General features: G+C 50.6%; 1 protein-coding gene across 4 annotated transcripts in view; it reads left to right on the forward strand.

Annotated features, from left to right (window-relative positions):
* Positions 1-16155, forward strand: part of PRR5L (proline rich 5 like) — a 93288-nt gene extending 77133 nt beyond the window's left edge. For all 4 annotated transcript variants that reach the window (XM_074998946.1, XM_074998945.1, XM_074998947.1 and 1 more), the window contains one exon: positions 12900-16155. In XM_074998946.1, the coding sequence (XP_074855047.1) occupies positions 12900-13282 (383 nt within the window). In that variant the 3' untranslated portion in view covers positions 13283-16155. The remainder of the gene's footprint in view (positions 1-12899) is intronic.
* Positions 16156-19456: the final 3301 nt, after the last annotated feature.

Consider the following 19456-nt stretch of genomic DNA (forward strand, 5'->3'; position numbering starts at 1 on the left):
CCACTTCGATGATGAGGCCACGGGGTGAACTCTGCCAGGCCCCCCACTGCCCGCCCCTTCCTCCACCACACTCCCTGCCCCAACGCCCACACCATGGAGCACCCAACCGCACCCCCCGTCCCACTTTTCCTGGACAAATGACAGCATGCACTTGTGGCTGAACTTAAACTGCTTTTTCTTTTAGAACTTTTTTTTTTAACTATAAATAAAACAAGAACAAACTATTTACAACATGTGTGGAACCAAAGTAATATGTACAAATAAAACAATAGTAATAAAAAAGTGTGTTCAGTAATAAAAAGAAAACCAGGGATGATAAAGGGGAGAACTATTTACATGGGGGGGACGGGGCAAACGGGGGGCACAAAATAATAAGTCCCAACTATATACGGGGGGGGGCCACGTCCCAGGCCCCTCACCCCTAAAGTCCGGCACTGGGCATGGGCGGCCGGGAGCCCCGCCGCGGCCGCAGCCCTGTCCAGGGCTGGCTGGGGGCGGGGCGGACCGGAAGATATGCCCGGTGAGTCTCAGCTGGCTCCAGGGGGCCCTCGGCGCTCCGGCCCTCGGCGGTGGGTGGCGGGGCGACGGCGGACGGGACGGCGACGTGCGGAGCAGCTGGTGGTGCGGCGGGTGGAGCAGGCACGTCGGGCGCTGCGGCGGCCGGCGCGGCATGGGGGGCCAGGTGGTCCACCAGGCGGTTGAACGTCTCCATGTAGGCCCCCCATGCCTCTTGGCGCCAGGCCAGCGCCCGCTCCTGCAGCTGCAGGTGCTGCTCCGCGACCTCCAGCTGCCGACGGTGGATGGCCAGCAGCTGGGGGTCCATCGCCGTCGGCTGGTGGTGGCGCGGGGTCCGCCGTCTAGCCCGCCGTGGGGCCGGTCGGTCCTCGGCCGAGGGGCTTGCCTGGAGCGATGGCCCCGGAGGGGTCTCCGGGACCACTGATGCCTCGCCGGCGCTCTCTTCCGGTCCTTCCGATGGTGCAGCTGCGGGACACAGGAGAGGAGGGGGGGAAGAAGAATGGAGGCAGGCGTTAGTGTGGGCCCCGAGCCGTAGCCTTTGTCCCCCCAGACCTGTACTGCAGGTTCCCCATCCCCATCCCCGGGAGATGCTGCTGTGATGGATGGGGTTCAGGGGTCCCCCTGCCCTGCACCTCGTCCCCTGGTGGGAGCGACTCTCACTTCACTCCGCAGGGTCTGACAGGAGAGGTTTCTTAGGCCACAGATGCCCAGTTTCTCCCAGGAGTGACAGCACCAGCTGTTGGAAGAGACAGTCCTTCCAACCCGTCCTGGGGAGAAGACCCCAAGGGGTGCCCCTCTGAGATGCAGCTTTCCCCCTCCTCAGGCTGGCTGCCTTCCAGCTCTCCCTTCCTCTAGCCTCTACCTGTGGCCCCCGCCCTCCCCCGCCATTTCAAAGCCAGCTCGGCTCCTCCCTCCTCTTTGTTCAGGGCAGAGGTGTCACCTGCCAGCTGTAGCCCCACGATCATCCTTTGCCCCTGGGAGCTATTCGGCTCTTGTTGCTCATATCTAGCCTGAGTCTCCCTTTTGCACTCCCCCCACTCCATCACATGCTGCTGCTGCTGCTGTTGCTGCTGCGGGGTGTCCCACCCCCTCCTCCCGGGGGCCCCTCGAGGTTCCGATCCCCCCTGCCCCGGGGATGGGTCATGGCACTGTTGTGCGGGGTGTTGGGGGGGCAAGGGCTGATGCACTGCTGTGAGGTACATGGCCCTGCTGTCCTTGGGGCCATGGCCATGTGAGCATGTGGGGGGCCCTGGACACATATCTATTACCCCCCCGCCCCTCAAGCCCAGGGGTGTACACCAGAGGCAGGTACATACCTGTCGGTCCACTCCCATGGTCCGGAGATCCCCGGGGGGCGGAGGCCCAGCTGCTGCTCCGGGAGGGCAGGAGGAGGATCTGCAGCCTGGATTCTACGGAGGAGGAGCCCACCTCCTCCTCCTCCTCCTCCTCTTCCTGCCGCGATGGCCCAGGGGGGGGCTCCGGGGGGGGCCCCCGGGGTGCGGGGCTTACCTCCGGGGCGGACTCTGGCTGAAGGGCCTGCTGGGGCTCGTCGGCCGAAGTATCAAGGGTGGCCGGAGGGGAGGAGGTGTGCCAGGGGCCCAGGATGTCCCTGAGCTCCCTGTAAAAGGGGCAAGTGACGGGGGCGGCCCCAGATCGGCCGGCCGCATCCCGGGCCCGGGAGTAACCCTGCCGCAGCTCCTTCACCTTACTCCTGACGTGATCAGGAGTGCGGGCAGGGTGACCCCGGGCAGCCAGGCCGTCGGCCAGCCGAGCGAAGGCATCTGTAGATGCATCTGCCGACGCGTGTAGCCGTGACGGGTGCTATTTCGAAGTTAGTGCCGCTACTTCGAAATAGCGTGCATGTGTAGACACGGCTTCTGAGGGTTGCAACTGGTGTATGGATCCTCCATTATACGTTATCGCATAGCTCCTTCTAAGCAACCACATGAATTCTTGAGATGTGAGCATTGCAGAGTAAACATAAAAATAATAATAATTCCTACATGCTTGTTAGCTAACCAGAGGTCATCCCCATCTCCAACCTCAGGTTTGGGTAGTTTCAAATCTACAGTTGGGTTTTCCCTATGCTTATAGTGCTTACAGGCAGGGGAGATGACAGCTTCTGTGGGCCCCCAGTCAAGGTGTGGAGGGACCTGATTCTGCATTCCTGGAAGGGGCAGGGCCTCTGGCAGATGGGGCACTGCCCAGATCACAGCGCCGATCCTCCACCCCACTCTCTGAGCTGCGCAGAGCCATTGCTCCAGCAGCAACTTAAGAGGACCAGAACTCCAGCCACTGCCGCAGTTGTGAGTCCCACACCCCTCTGAATGGCCAGACCCTGGAACAACTGCCAGCTTAACACCCCATCCTACCACATCGGTGGGCCTGGTTACAAGTTCATATACATCTTAGATCCAGAACCAGAAAAAAGGCTGGGCATCTCAGCCATTTCTTTATACAGCTTGGGCCTTTGATCTTGGCCTTCTGTAACAAGTAATCAGGAGACAATGACCTTGCCCCATGGCATAGCTTCAAAAGGCTGGGTTTGCAAAAGCAGAGTAGGGGAATTTGCACAAACTTCTCCCTTGGGCTTGCCCAGGAAATCTACTTAACATCTGTTGTCCCAAACTTCCACATTTGTGTGACACATTTTCACTGTAGTGCCAGGTCATATGTCTGTGACGTCTCCCCCTAGGGAAGTTGCGTACAGTTCTAGTCCATGATAATATATAAACTTAGTAGAGTAAGGCCATTTAAGGATATTGCAGTAAATGTCCATAGTAGTCACAGAAAGCGATCAATCCACCTGTACCTGCAAGTGCAGAAGTCATCGTGGGACAGGCTGCTTGTCCTCCCTCCTTACTGATTAGCCCGTACACCACATAGGGCAGCTGACTGGTTGCTTATCGGGATTTTCTTACTGCTGGAATAGTTTGAAATGTAGCCGCCTGACCCCTGCAAAAGTTCCTAGCTATCTTGTTTCCTGTCAAATGAAGAAGGAGCCAGTGTGATAAATATCAATTAAACGCGATCTGGCCTTGTAAAGATTGTGGCACCTAAAATCATTTGTTTACTTTGTCACTGCTGTTAACTTGTATGTTTTTCCCAGGTCGCCTTTTGCTCAAACCCTTTCGTTCTCTGATCAGGCAGGGAAAAAGAAGGAAAAATTTTGTGTTTGTGTTTTATGGTGTTGGCAGCAAAGCAGGATCTTTCCCAGATAATCTTTGCATTTCAAAAGCACACGCACATTTTGCAAAACCCTCTCCTTAGTCTGCAGGCTCCTCTCTCTCGTTCTGGAAGGGCCAAAAGGTAGCAATCTGGGCTCCAAAGCTGTGTCTACACGTGCACGCTACTTCGAAGTAGCGGCACTAACTTCGAAATAGCGCCCGTCGCGGCTACACGCGTCAGGCGCTATTTCGAAGTTAACTTCGACATTAGGCAGCGAGATGTCGAAGTCGCTAACCTCATGAGGGGATCGGAATAGCGCCCTACTTCGACGTTCAACGTCGAAGTAGGGACCGTGTAGACGATCCGCGTCCCGCAACGTCGAAATTGTGGGGTCCTCCATGGCAGCCATCAGCTGGGGGGTTGAGAGACGCTGCCTCTCCAGCCTGTGCGGGGCTCTATGGTCACCGTGTGCAGCAGCCCTTAGCCCAGGGCTTCTGGCTGCTGCTGCTGCAGCGGGGGATTCATGCCGCATGCACAGGGTCTGCAACTCGTTGTCGGTTCTGTGTATCTTGTGCTGTTTAGTGCAAGTGTGTCTGGGAGGGGCCCTTTAAGGGAGCGGCTGGCTGTTGAGTCCGCCCTGTGAGCCTGTCTGCAGCTGTGCCTGGCACCCTTATTTCGATGTGTGCTACTGTGGAGTGTAGACGTTCCCTCGCTGCGCCTATTTCGATGTGGTGCTGCGCAACGTCGATGTTGAACATCGACTTTGCCAGCCCTAGAGGATGTGTAGATGTTATTCATCGAAACAGCCTATTTCGATGTCGCCACATCGAAATAGGCTACTTCGATGTAGGCTTCACGTGTAGACGTAGCCCAAATGTGCAGTGTAACAACTGTGGAATTCACAATGGTTCATGTCGTTGGATAGCATTGTAGTAGCTGCTGAGAAATGATTGATTAGACTCTGGAAATAATTGCATTCTCAACAGCATAAAAGGGCTGCTGGGTCTGAATTAGCCTCTCCCCACTAGAACTGGACCCTCCAAATCAGGACTAATGAATATACATGGGTTAGTTGGTAATGCTTTTTGAAATATGGAAGTTTGCACTGGCAAGGGGACTGTTGTAGGAGACTTCACCCTCCAGGGTTGTCAATCCGCCCACCTTTAATTCTCATTAAACTTGATTTTGAAAAGGGCAGGGAAAGCAACTGGAACAAAATCTAAAGTGGATAATGGAGACTGGAGAAGGTATTAGAGTACCACCAAAACAGCAATTTGCAAAGAGAAAATGTGGGACTGGACATGAAAGGTGGGTCTGAGAGCTGGAACATAGGGAGCCTGGACTGGGCCCTTGAGGCACTGTTTCGCTTCTGTCTTGTCATACGCCAGCCTGTCACTGTGAATGTGGCTGGCTCTTCACAATGACATTGGGTCAGTGATGAGCCTCCCTCATTCTCTCAAGGTTTCTTTCGTTGCTCTTGGCATTACCCACCACCACCCTTCCTGTTTGTATCTCTGTTTTGTATAACTTAACCACAGCTTGCCCCGGGTCCCACCTGCCCTTGGAAACAAGTGTTTGCGTTTCAAAAGAGGAAGGAGATAAGCTCCCCCACCCCAAGTGGGAGTGTGCAATTGATTGTACCTGCAGAGGCTGTGTGTCAGGAATGTCAATGCTGATCTCGGTGTGCATCCAAACATTCCCTCCAAACACCTCCCATTCTAGTTCCTATTTCAGACTTAACAGATCAAATGTGAACAAAAATCCCAGCTCACCTATTCATGAGAATTTCCTCAGGGTAGCATCTTGTGTGGCTTCTGGGAGGATGTGAGATACAGCATTGTTTCTAGTTTGAATCCTCTCCTATAAGCCCATGAGTAATGTTGTCCGTACTCCCAGCCAGCACTCCCTGTATCTACTGTACAGTGAGCTGGCTGCGCTGGGATTGAGCCAAAACTAGCCCTTGACGCTAAGATAGGGTGACTGAGTTTCAGAAATGAAACACCAGAATGTTTTTTCTACAGAGTCCTGCCCTGTGGGAGAGTTTTAAAGATCCAAAAGGAGCAGGGTGAGATCCCTGGTGTTGCATGTGCCAGAACTCCTCTGCTCACACTCCAGAAACACTTCTGGTGCTCTCCTACCCCTCTGTATGACAGCTGTACACAACTATCTAGGCATGTTGCAGCTAGCATTAGCGGGCCAACAACCATCGTGGGCCATGGGGCAAATGGTAGCGGGGGCCTGGCTCTGTGCCCCCGGAAGGGGTGGAAGCAGGGCGCTGGACCCCCCCATAGCCATGTGGAGCAGCACTACCAGAACTTCAGAAGGGACCCGGAGCTGTGGCTGCTGCTGAAAAGGCCGGTGTGATACTCTCAGAAAGGACAGTGAGGAGCACAGGGTAAGTGTGAGAGAGATCTCCAGCAGCAGCAGGAGAGAGGGTTCCAGTTGCTCAAGTTCTAAGCAGCTTTAGGTACCAGCCTCCAGGAGAGAAGTCACAGCTCAGGATCCTACATCGAGTGAGGCACGTTGCTCCAGACCTGACAGCTAGACAGCTGCACCAGGATGGACACTTAGAGATTGTCTACACTTCCAGGAAGATCAACCTGGTCAGGGTCAATTTTCCGGAGTTCAGTTTCGCATGCCTGGTAAAGACGTGCAAAATTGATCTGTCTGGGGTTGGCAGTCGACTCCTGTGCTCCTTGCTAACTTGAGGACTAAGGGAGGTCGACAGGAGAAACACTCCCGTTAACCTTCCTTAGCGAAGACAGTCGTGTAAGTCGATTGCAGGTTCATCGATTCTAGCTACACAGCGGCTGTGCCTACAATTGCATACCTCAAATCGACTTTCACATCTACTGCAGATCTGGACTAAGCTGTCTACGCCAAGCTCTTTCCCCACTATTTCCCTCCTGGATTTATGTATCGGAGGGGTAGCTGTGTTAGTCTGGATCTGTAACAGCAACGAAGGGTCCTGTGGCACCTTATAGACTCTAGAGTCTATAAGGTGCCACAGGACCCTTCGTTGCTGCTCCTGGATTTATGTGGCCTGATTGGCTGGCTTCTGAGGCTCCCATTCCCTAGTTGGCACTTAGCCCAAGTCTTTCCCTACGCACTGTGAACCTAAGTGCCTCTCTCAGGTTTGGGGTGTATCCATGAATGGGCCTGGGTGGGCCGGGACCCACCCCAAGCATCCCCAGTCCTGCCTGTGCTCCTGCCAGAGCACAAGGACTTTCCCCTCTCCGCTCGTGCTCCAGCTGGGCTGGGGAGTGGGGCCAGGGGCTTGCTGTGCACCATCACCCTCTGCAGAGAGGGGTCAGAGCACTGGGACATGCCCTGTTCTGCCCACATGGTGCTCCTGACAGGCAGCAGAGTTGGGGGCTCCCCGGTGGGTGCATTGGGTATGCGGAGCTGTGGAAGCTCAGCACTGTGACCCCTCTTGGGCACTGGGCAGGCCCCTGCCCACACCCCATTCACAGCAAGCAGAGTAAGCAGTGGGAGTGTATGACACATTTTTGTCAGGGCTCCCATTTTTACAGGGCCCCTGGCCAGAACTTCTATCCATCCCTTCCTCTCGTCCAACACGAGGTGGCAGAGATGAAGAGGCAGCCCCATCACAGCTGCCCTTCACCCCCGCCCCCATCTCCCACCCATCCCCAGTCAGATCCCACCTGTCCCATTCTGGCTATGAGGCTGCTCAGGTTTCCTCTAAGCAGCAGGCCAGATAGCTGCTAGGCATGGCAGTGTCAAAGGAACCTTTGAGGGTCTCTCCTGAGGCTCAGATCCACAATGCTAGGTAGGCTCTCAACATCCATTGAAATCAAAGATCATCTTCCAATAATGTTGCACAGAAAAACCTTGGCAAAACTAGGAACTAGTTTAGGGCCCTAACCCTGGATCATCTTTGCTCTCTTAAGCTTGTTTGAGATCGTCATTGTATACTTCTGATGGGGCTATTGCCCCTCCACTTGGCTCCAGTTGGTGTAAGTATCTGCTCTGTTGTAGTTGGGTGGGAGAGATCTCCTCAGGCCTTAGTTGCAAGCATCACAGAGGTTTTCTAGCTGCCCTTCCAAGCTGGCAGCTGGCAGGGATAATTGAAGGTATGGAATCCAGAATTCTAAACAAATGAGAGACATATGAAGCCACTGCAAAATCTAATTTAGAAAAGTGGGATCATATGCTGGCCCAGCAGAATGCTGCTATTCAGCTCCCTTCTTATCCCAGCTAACTGAAATAAATAGCCTGTAGTTAAAACAGCCTTAGTCCTAGCAAATTCCATACGCGTGGGAGACCTTATCCCCGTTAAGTTTCTAAGCTGCCCCCTTCCACAAAAGTCCACTCTGCTTGGTTGTCAAATCTGTTGTCATGCTTTCTGTTATGTACTGTTGCACTATAGCTGGCTCTTAATACCGACCTGAGCTGTAGTTTTCATCTGAAAGCAGTTTAAACTTCAAGAAGAAATCAGTGAAATGCAGTGAGCTCTGGGGTGGAAGGGAGAAGTCTGTCTACATGAGCAACTGAACAGAACGTTTTTTAGCTGGGAGAGTTAGGATGTAACTTCTCCAACTGAAAACACAGTGGATGGATCTAAGTCACTGGAGATAAGTTATTGTCATTAGGCTACCAACGTTCTTTCAAAAGATGCTTTGGAAAGGCTGACCAGCATCTTGGCTTTACTCCTCACACAAAGGACAGCAGGAAAACAACCGGTAGCCATGGTGGGGCACTGATTTAGGCTTGACTAAGAGTACCACCTGGTGAATCACTATCCTGACTGACTGCAACTCTTTTTTTGATTTCCTCATCCAAATTCTGACCAGCCTGACCCTATTTGGCATGTAAGAGCTGACTACTGAGAGAGAGATAAAGATGGTGGATGTTGGCAGGGACTCGGTTGGCCATCCATATGACAGCAATTGCCTATAGAAAGGCCAGGAGTAAAAGGCGAATGCGCTCTCATTTGAAGCCAGGGGTTGGCTCAGGCATAATGGAAGCATAATGCTGGAGAGGCTTGCACTGCTGTACTTGTCCTGGAAGAACTTTAATCGGCAGGCTTGTCAGGCTGGCCTCTTTCAACAGCATGAGCTTTTGCACACATTCAGAACCCAAGGGGGCCTTATTCCTAGAGGAGTAATTTTTGAAGCAAACACAAAAGGCCTATTTGCTTGTCAGTTTTCCCCCTTTGTTAGCCCCTTGTTTGTTCCAGCTGTGAGTGTAGTGGATGAACTGTCCCCAGATGCTCCATGCTCTGGTGAAGGAAATAACAGTTTTTAAGAAGGGACTCTGTAGAAGCAGAGACAGGAACCAAAATTCCAGCTTCTGAGGCAGAACCTGCAGCACAACAATCAGGGAAGTGGGCAGCATTGCTCATAACTTCCCTTGACAACTAAGTAATAATGCAGCAAACTCGGGGGATGGAGATGAGCCTTCCCCCTAAAAAGCAATTGTGTCTCCTTGCCTCCTGGTCCTTGAGGAGTGTGAAGGCTGAGTGGGTTAAAGTTGAGCAGGATTGAAGTTACTGAGCTGAGTATCTGTTGCACTGGCGTCTGTTTTGTACTTTGTCGACCTTTGGGTTTGTTTACTTCCGTCAGAAAAGCAGAAGCTATCATATGATTGCTCTCTATAAACACAAGGGAGGGGAAGGGTGCGGTGAACACCAGGGAAGAAGGAAAGCTATTTAAGGTAACGGACAATGATGGCACAAGAACAAATGGCCATGAATAAACGTAGGCTGGAAATGAGAAGGTTTCTAACCATCGGAGGAGTGAGGTCCACAGCCTCTCCAATGCATGTTGTGGTGCAAACAACTTAACTAGTTTTATGATGCCATTGGATACATTCATATGATGTGGTTGCCTGTGATAGCAGGAGATGGGACTTTATGATCTGGGAGGTCCTTTCCTATCCTAAGTCCTGTGTTTTGCCAGGAAAGATGGAGAAGCAGTGACCGCCAATTACCACCATGTAACACAGGTCTTGTCTATGCTAGACTATCTCCCTCAGTTACCACTCCTTCCTCAGGTAGCAATAGGGTAAATTAGACACTCACAGCCAGCAGCCCACTAGCATGGTTAAATGACCCAGTGCGTAGGTTCTGAGTTTTCTTTTTCCTTGGGGTTGCTCTTCCCCCAAGGTCCCACTCTTGCTCTGCCTCTTTGTGCCATCCCTCTCCTGAGGCCACAACCTGGCCCCAGCTCTTCCTGTCCCACTCCAACCCCACCCCTGAAGTCCAGTCTGCCCATCTCTCCCTGCTTTCCAGTCTCCCCCAGCCACCTAACAACTGATGGGCAGAAGCCACCCAAACAACTGATTGGCAGCAGCCTCTAAACAGCAATGTCTAGCGGGTGCCGAGCACCCACTGTTGGTTTTCAGTGTGTGCGCTAGCCTGGGAGCACACACTGAATTGATGCCTATGACGCTGTGGTTAAAATGCTCTTGATCAGTCTGAAGTAGTGTTCCCCAGTGTTACTTCCATTGGTTGAACTGCCTGTCTGGTGGCAGTGGTGAGACATTTTAGGAAAGACGGGCTAACGTGGACACTCCCAACAACTCTCCCTGACGCATGCCCAGCTTTCAGTGGGGTTGCTGGAGTTGAGGCTGAGATAATGTGTTTACTGTGCCTGTAACATGCCTAAAACAGATTCACCATTCTCTTCAGCCTGAAATGTAGCTTTTTGAATGAGTGCATTATTGGCAGCATCAGGATAAAGTTTTGTCATGGCCTGGCTGCTGCCAGGGGTGGAGTTTTGGCTGCTCCTCCATCCTCCCTGTCACAATATAAAGTTTGTTTTCTGCCTTTCTCACTGATGCAAGCTTCCAACAATCTTTCATAACCTTCCATGACTAGTGCTTCTCATTTTGTTCTTCTGTGTCTCAGGCTTTGCACTTTCCAGCTGGACAGATTTGACAGGATCTCAAGAGTGTTGCCTAAGAATTGTTCCTGAATGCTCTTAGGGCGTAGGTGAGAGAGATGCAGGGATCCACTTCATCTGCTATTAGAGTGCAGCCACTCTGGGGCAGAGAATACCTGCTGTTTAACAATGCACAGCAGCTCTGCACAATGATTTAAGACAGGAGAAGAGGCAGAATGCTGTGTTCAGTGAGAACAGTTGAAGGAATTTAGATATGGAAACTGACAATTAATGACAGTTACCTGGGACACAGGAATTACAACTCCTGCTTCTAAAATACTCAAGTCGTCATTGAATGCTGGTGGGGTAGACATCTTAGACACTGAATTTACAATTAAGGGACTCTTCAGCCTCCTGAATGTGTTTTCAGAGAAGGTGATAGGCCCTGAGTCCTGGCCTGTCTGGTTATTCCATTCCACATATTAAAATTTTCCCCAGCAGTGTTAACTGAACACTGAGTTCTACATTTCCTGGCCTAAACTGCTGGGGAGAGGGCACTGGGTAGGGTGGGCCAGGACTTAGAGGTGACACCAGGCATTATCTGTCTCGGTTGCTCTGCTCTCTGGCTCTTGCTCTCATGCTTAGGCTTTTACTGGTCACCATATTTGGAGTCAGGGAAGAATTTTCTCCCAAGTCAGACTGGCAGTGACCTCGGGGAGGAGTTTCGTCTTCCACTGCAGTATGTGGGTGCAGGTCATTTAATCATCTCCCTGCCATTGTAGGGGCCTTGGGCACTGCTCCACTCTATCCCTCCTATTCTCTGCCTGCAGCATGTAATAGTCTACCTTCCTTGGTTGTGATTTAGTTTGACTAGGGTGGCCATACATCCCATTTTGCCTGGGACCGTACCTTTATTTGTTTAAGGCCTGTCCCAGCCCCTTAACTTTTTTGGCAAATGTGGGCAAGAGCAAATGGGACAAATGCCCACTCTTTTTTTTTTTTAAGTGGGATACAGAGGAACATGCTGGGTTTGGGAGGTGGGAAGCAGTAATGCCTACCCAACCCTTTGTGGCGGGGTGGGGAGAGATGCAGGGCTCAAGCAGTCAGTGACACCAGCCTCGGCCTTTGACAAATATAGTTACCCTCTTACCTATGTGCATGCTGCTCACCCAAGCCTTGTCAGGCCTCCCACAGCGAGTGGGGCTTAGGCAAGTGACAAGCGATTCTGGCCAGCCCCATGAGTTGGAGGGCAGAGAGCACTGGAGAGGAGGTGGCTCAGGTGAGCAGGTTGAGCCATTCGTGCATGGTGCCCTATTTTCCTTTGGTCACTCTAACATTGGCCTCACTTCAGTTTTTGGCCTTAGTGTGTGGGTGGTGTTGGTGGCCTGCGATATGCAGGAGCTCAGACTAGAAGATCGCATGGTTCCTTCTGGCCTCAGACTCTGACACTCTGCATTCTGCCCCAGAAGCAGCCATATTGCAGTAGCAAGTGACATGCTTCTTGCATGTGTAATCTGTAAAGTGCACAAGTAATGGGCTGACACCACAGTTGTGTGCCACATATGACAAAAGAGCCTGTCCCCTGCCACAAAGATGTTAAGATTGACTTTATCTGAGGGCCAAGCCTTTTCTTGCAATACATTTGTTAGGCCAAAAGGGTTGCTCCCAAAAGCCACCCCTGGGGATATCTTTGGAGATGGTAGAGGAGATTTTCAACAGCGAAAAGGGAAGTTATGTCCTCAGCTCCTATGGACTTTCAATGGCCGTTGGGTGACTAGGTGCCGTTTGTGGTTTGATGGTCTCCTCCGGCAAGCCTGATACCACTTGCATTTATTCCTCAGTAACGCCATTGGCCTCACTGCAGCTACACCTGATTGCTACTGTCGTAAGTAAGAGGAGAGTCAGATCTGGACATTGAAGAAGTGTCTACAGTGGCCGATTAACATAAGGACAAAAGGGGCAGTTGCCCCAGGGCCCCCAGGTATGGGGGGGCCCCAAGCGCCATAACTCCATTTTGTTTAAACAATTTGCTGTAATGGAACAAAATAAATGTGCCCTGTCATTCTTAGTTTAAAATTAAAGTATAATGTTATTATGTATCATAAGTAATAAGAAACATTAATAGATTTTAAAGCCTAAATAATGAAGTTACATTAATCTTTTAATATACTGGGGGCAGCCCTTGTGCCTGTGTTGTCCCAGGACCCCACCTGTTCTTTATCTGCCCCGCCAGTCTTTGTCCCACTTTCCCTGCAGGGGTCCTTGCCTCTGCGGCATTCACTTTCAGGGGCCCCTAAGGCAAGCTTGGCAGGATGCTGTTGGAATTGTCTATGTCCTGCTGATCTTGCCTGCTTCATTTTTATTTTCCAGAGAGACGGTATTCCAGATCTCGACCCAAGGCTAACCTGCTGAGCTACTCGTCCCACAGCGTGACAGCCCGGCAGCCCAGCGAGACAGCCCTGACACCACTGACAGAGCAGGAGGGTGAGGCGTACCTGGAGAAATGTGGCAGCATCCGTCGCCACACTGTCGCCAATGCTCACTCGGACATCCAGCTCCTCGCCATGGCCTCTGCAATGCACACAGGGATGGTGATAGAAGAGCCAGACAACAGTGACAAATGCCTCCTGCTGCAGCCCAGCTTCAGCCACCGGCAGTGCTCCAGTGAGCCCAGTATCACTGATGGGCCGGAGGGACTGGTAGCAGCGGGCAGGCAGGAACCTACGGAACTGAACTGCACATCCGTCAGCTAGAAGGGAGCCTTTCAAGGTGTCCTCTCCAGGGGAGAGAACCATGTGCACTTAACCAGACCATGGACTGTTGTGTTCCTGCTGGGGACAGTGGAGATCACAAGCCTTGGGGATATATTTCCTCATGCTGTGGGAATGGTCTATATTCTCAAGTCTCCTGGGAAAGGCTCCCTGGATTTTTATCTCTGACTTTCCAGGATCATTGTTAGTGGAGGAACCAGGCTGCCCTGAGCAGAGCATTCAGGACTGCAAGGGTTTCAGTGTTAAAAGCCCCTGCCTTGGTCTTCTGTAGAGTTTATACCTGAGCTGTTCAACATTCAAGTTCAGCTGCTGTGGCCTCAGGTTCCTCCCCATTTCTTTTGAGTGAAAGAAATTAATCTGAATGTTTTCCAGTCTCATGCCAAACTCCTTGGTCTCATTCAGCGGAGCCCTTCCGCATCTCCCAGCAGCAGTCGGAGAGGCCTGTGCTAAAACCTCACTTGGTCCTCGCCCTCCATTGCTAGGATGGTGGTGCCTGGAGTTGGGTTTTTCTTTTTACTGTATTTTACTCAGGGATTAAACTTGGTGAGTCTTGACGAGAACTCTGTCCCAGATGCTCTGTGGTTTCTGAGTGGTGAGGGAGAGATTTTCTTTCTTTGCTCCCACTGCATAGGGGGGAAGAGACTGCATCTGACTCAGAGAGGAGCCCAAATCAGAGTGAGCTAAAGCTCTGAGTGGTTTTTGAGCCCCACCGTGCACTCCCTTTGTTGTCAGTGTGGCCTTATGGGGAGTAGCTCACGGTAGGACTGGTCCTATGTGTCCTGCTTGGACTTCAGCATCAGGCGTTTTGTCAAAACTGCCAGCATTGTCAGGGTCCCATCACAAGGGGAAACCTAAACAGCTGGCTTCGTAGGCAAAAGGGGCAATGCGAGGGTAATTAAGAATGTGCTCCACTTGGCAAGGGGACTTGAAAGTGGCTTTTTGAGACCAGGAATCCATGGGGTCCATCCTTGGATCTGACATGGGGGAAATCAGCTTTGGACAAGTGCCTGAACTTCTAGCTCAGACGGAATTTGTGAAACCAAAGATAACCATCTGGGTGTAGAGACAGGAACTCTAGCTCTGTTGCAAATCCATGCAGTGCCTGTGACCTCTGATGCTATCTGGCTCATCTCAGTGTTTCTTTTACCCCTTGTGTGTCCTGTTTGCAGCTACATTGGTGGTTTGTGTTTTATTTGGAAAGCTACAACTGGTCCAGTTCTTGTGAAATGCTAATGTCTGTAGTCTGTCTGACAGTGGTGTACAGTGCATTCCGCTCTGACTGGTACAAAGGGATCTGGAGAACTCCAGAAGCTGCTCCCATAAGCCTGGAGTCAGCCTGCTCCACAAATCTCCCTGGCTATTTTGCTGATGTCTTGCTAAACAGAATTGTAAGTGTAATTACACGCTACTTTAAATTTCATCCTGAATTTAAAAGGAAACACCTACCTATCACTGCTGAGTGTTACTTGCCCCATGTTCAGCCCCAAAGCCCCCCCCATTTGACTTCCCAATGGTCATCGATATGTTCACATAGATGACAAATCCATGAGCAGAAAGGTTCAGTGTTTGGAGCAGATGTTCTTACCTAGCTACTGTTAGCATCAGAAATATCACTGAAGAGGCCTGAGTTCTGAAGCTCTTTGCAGCTCATCTGGTTGGTGATTGTCAGTCTGCAGATGCATTTGACAAGGACATGCTCCTGCCCCTGGTCAGAGTGAGCAGCCCAGCAGGAGGAAAGGAAAAAGGTGGCTTAAAGCCACTTTTGCTCTACCTGCATTATGGTCAGTGCTGTGCCCCCCAGTGTAAATGAGAGTAACTGTGGTGGCTATTCTAATTTATGGCAGTTTACAGAGGCTGCCTGAGGACTGCGTCAGAGCCCAGAATATTGCCAATAGCATGGGTTACAAAAATTTCCCTTCCTGGCCACTACTTGACATGTTCCTTATGTGAAGGCTTTGTGTGTGTGTGTGTGTGTGTGTGCGTGCACGCACATGCGCATGCGCATGCAACATTGGGCTAATTGTGTTGGCCCTACATTGCTCCTGCACCAAGACTATTCTTCTCTGGCCCCTTGTGGTGCTTTTATGGCTATCGGGTACCAATGATGGAGAAGATCATCGCTCCACAATGTTTCAGTTCAACCTCTTCATTCCATTTGGTGAGTATCAGGAATGTTTTTCAATAGCGAGTTTGAACCTCTTTGCATGCCTAAACAATGAGAAGTGCCTAAGAACATAAGAATGGCCATACTGGGTCAGACCAAAGGTCCATCCAGCCCAGTATCCCGTCTGCCGACAGTGGCCAATGCCAGGTGCCCCAGAGAAGGAGAACAGAAGACAATGATCAAGTGATTTATCTCCTGCCATCCATCTCCTGCCCTTGTACTGAAGGCTAGGGCACCATACTTTAACCCTGGCTAATAGCCATTTATGGACCTAACCTGCAAAAATTTATCAAGCTCTTTTTTAAACCCTAAGAGAATCCTGGCCTTCACAGCCTCCTCCGGCAAGGAGATCCACAGGTTGACTGTGCATCTCCTTGAAGAAAAATTTCCTTTTATTAGTTTTGAACCTACTACCCATCAATTTCATTTCGTGTCCCCTAGTTCTTGTATTATGGGAAAAGGTAAATAATTTTTCTATGTTCACTTTCTCCACACCATTCATGATTTTATATACCTCTATCATATCACCCCTCAATCGCCTCTTTTCCAGACTGAAAAGTCCTAGTCTCTCTAGCCTCTCCCCATATGGGACCCATTCCAAACCCCTAATCATCTTAGTCGCCCTTTTCTGTACCTTTTCTAATGCCAATATATCTTTTTTGAGGTGAGGAGACCACGTCTGCACACAGTACTCAAGATGTGGGCGTACCATAGTTTTATATAGGGGAAGTATGATATCTTTTGTCTTATTATCTATCCCTTTTTTAATAATTCCTAACATCCTATTTGCTTTACTAACTGCCGCTGCACACTGCATGGATGTCTTCAGAGAACTATCCACTATAACTCCAAGATCCCTTTCCTGATCTGTCGTAGCTAAATTTGACCCCATCATGTTGTACGTGTAATTTGGGTTATTTTTTCCAATGTGCATTACCTTACACTTACCCACATTAAATTTCATTTGCCATTTTGCTGCCCAATCACTCAGTTTGCTGAGATCTTTTTGTAGTTCTTCACAATCTGTTTTGGTTTTGACTGTCCTGAACAACTTGGTGTCATCTGCAAACTTTGCCACCTCACTGCTTACCTCATTTTCTAGATCATTGATGAACAAGTTGAACAGGATCGGTCCCAGGACTGACCCCTGGGGAACACCACTAGTTACCCCCCTCCATTGTGAAAATTTACCATTTATTCCAACCCTTTGTTTTCTGTCTTTTAACCAATTCCCGATCCATGAAAGGATCTTTCCTCCTATCCCATGACCGCCTGTTTGTTTTGTGATACACTCTGGATCACCATCCATTTCCCCCTCTGGTGAGGGAACTCTGAGGAGTATGGGACTCCATAACTTGTGTTAACTTGATTTTGTTAATAGCTCTATCCACTTGACTAACTTCTTATTTATGTGGGTTTGTGGCTTTGCAAAAATGTGTGCCAAGCTTGTCTGAATTGGACACATCCCATGTTTTGACTTGGACAAGGCAGGGGTAAAGCTGGTGGTCCGCTCTGTAAACAAGGTGCAAGGCTCAAGGAAAGAGCGAGGGTGTTTAGAAATGTGGTGGGAAAGGTGATGCTCACTGGGCCACCAGATGAACAGCTCAGGTGCACAAGCTTTTGAAAGCACAAAGCGCCTTGGCCTTCTGTGAGCAGCCAATGCACAGTGGTGACATAGAAGGGAAGCAGCCTGCCTCTTGTGACTTGCATTGACAGGCTATACAAGGAAGGACTGGCAGGACGCTGTGAGTACTAGGGCATGGTTACATCCTGTTTGCCCAGTGGATGATTGTACTGGCAACAGGCTAGAAGTTAAGGAGCCTGTGACAACAGTGGTCACTAGAAGCACCTGCTCCGTAGGAGATACAACCTGGGGAAGCTTTTTAACATGCAGTGCTCTGCTCGCTTACTATTTACGTGCCCTCTTGCATTGCTATGGAAAACAGGGCAGACCAGTGGGAGGAGTTTAACTTCTCTACACCCTGCCATTGGATGTAAACCTTTGTATAAGCTGCCAACAAGAGATGAAATGATTCCCTTCTCCTCAGGAGATTTGTACATTACTTCGTTATTGGATTAACTTAGAGAGTAAATCATTTCCCCCCTCAGTTGCTGTGTCTTTCTACCAGATTCAAGACCACTTGGACAACGGCTTTGTTGTTATCTCACCATAGCTGTGTCTACACGTGCACGCTACTTCGAAGTAGCGGCACTAACTTCGAAATAGCGCCCGTCGCGGCTACATGCGTCGGGCACTATTTCGAAGTTAACTTCGACGTTAGGCGGTGAGACGTCGAAGTCGCTAACCTCATGAGGGGATCAGAATAGCGCCCTATTTCAACGTTCAACGTCGAAGTAGGGACCGTGTAGATGATCCGCGTCCCGCAACGTCGAAATTGCCGGGTCCTCCATGGCGGCCATCAGCTGGGGGGGTTGAGAGATGCTCTCTCTCCAGCCCCTGCGGGGCTGTATGGTCACTGTGGGCAGCAGCCCTTAGCCCAGGGCTTCTGGCTGCTGCTGCCGCAGCTGGGGATCCATGCTGCATGCACAGGGTCTGCAACCAGTTGTCGGCTCTGTGGATCTTGTGTTGTTTAGTGCAACTGTGTCTGGGAGGGGCCCTTTAAGGGAGCGGCTTGCTGTTGAGTCCGCCCTGTGACCCTGTCTGCAGCTGTGCCTGGCACCCTTATTTCGATGTGTGCTACTTTGGCGTGTAGACGTACCCTCGCAGCGCCTATTTCGAAGTGGTGCCGCGCAACGTCGAAGTTGAACATCGATGTTGCCAGCCCTGGAGGACGTGTAGACGTTATTCATCGAAATACCCTATTTCGATGTTGCTACATCGAAATAAGCTATTTCGATGTTGGCTTCACGTGTAGACGTAGCCCATGTGTCCATACAGTTCGGCTATAGTCTATAATGAAGATTTACGTAAGGGTCTAGGTTAGAAGATAAGTTTTAGTAAAACTTTCCATTACATCTCCTCCAGTCCCCGATTGGGATGAGCAGCAACCTGTGTTTGTGTATTAATTCTCAGTCCAAATACATGCAGTAAATTGGGTTGGTATTAAAGCTCTGTCATCCATGACAGTGCATGAATCACAGCTGGGTTTGGAAGAATTTCCATGTAGTATTTGCTTTTCTCTGTAGGTGCCTCCCCTCACTTCTGAGCTTCAGTCAAAGCCTGCATCTCTGTGCTAAACCTATGGACCTGTGGATTTTCTCCACATGCAGGCACTGAAGTTCCCATTTGAAATTTTTAGGTGCTCACAACTGAAAGAGGGCTAAAAACCAATGCTGCAGCCTGAAAACTCTCACTGTATGGATTGCTTGTATAGTCACAGTCTTCTTACTTGCTACATGTTGTGTTGTGCCAGCTGAGTGTGTCTGCTTTTGCTCATAAAGTTAAATATTACAGAACTATTTTTGAACCATGCAGTTCTACTGCAGCCCTGAGGGAGCTTGTATTTCCAGCCCCAGCCAGCCTGTATTTGCTTTTCAACGGAGGGTAGAAGCCTGACCCTATTGACAGAACTCCGCTTGACCTCAGAGAAATCAGCTGTTCACCTGCTGTGGTGAGAACAAAACTTACCCTAGTGCAGCAGGCCCTTGCAGTGGCCCTGCTCTGGGTCATCTTAAGCTGCCCAGGGAAGGACTCAAATTGGCCTTGGGCCCTTCTGATAGGAAGGATACCTACAGGAATCATTGTTTAGGAGCTGGTGCTGTACAAAACACAGTCAGCCCCTTCATGATGTGAGTTAGTGGTGAGAGATCCAGAGAAGCTCAGCTGGCGAAATCAGAATTGCTGTGTTGAAATGAAGGGAGCTAGCCTGGCTTGAAGGAGTGGAGGAACTGTTCAGTCCAGTTGTCATCTCTCCCTTGAGGAAACGGAGAGGAAATCTCTGTGGCTAGGATGGTTGGCAGTCACCATTCCTCTCCCCACAGTGGGAACTTGTAGTAGGTCCATGCGGAGGAGGGTGGGGAAGGTATGAGGC

This window comes from Carettochelys insculpta, chromosome 6, assembly GCF_033958435.1.
Source record: "Carettochelys insculpta isolate YL-2023 chromosome 6, ASM3395843v1, whole genome shotgun sequence".
NCBI lineage: Eukaryota > Metazoa > Chordata > Testudines > Carettochelyidae > Carettochelys > Carettochelys insculpta.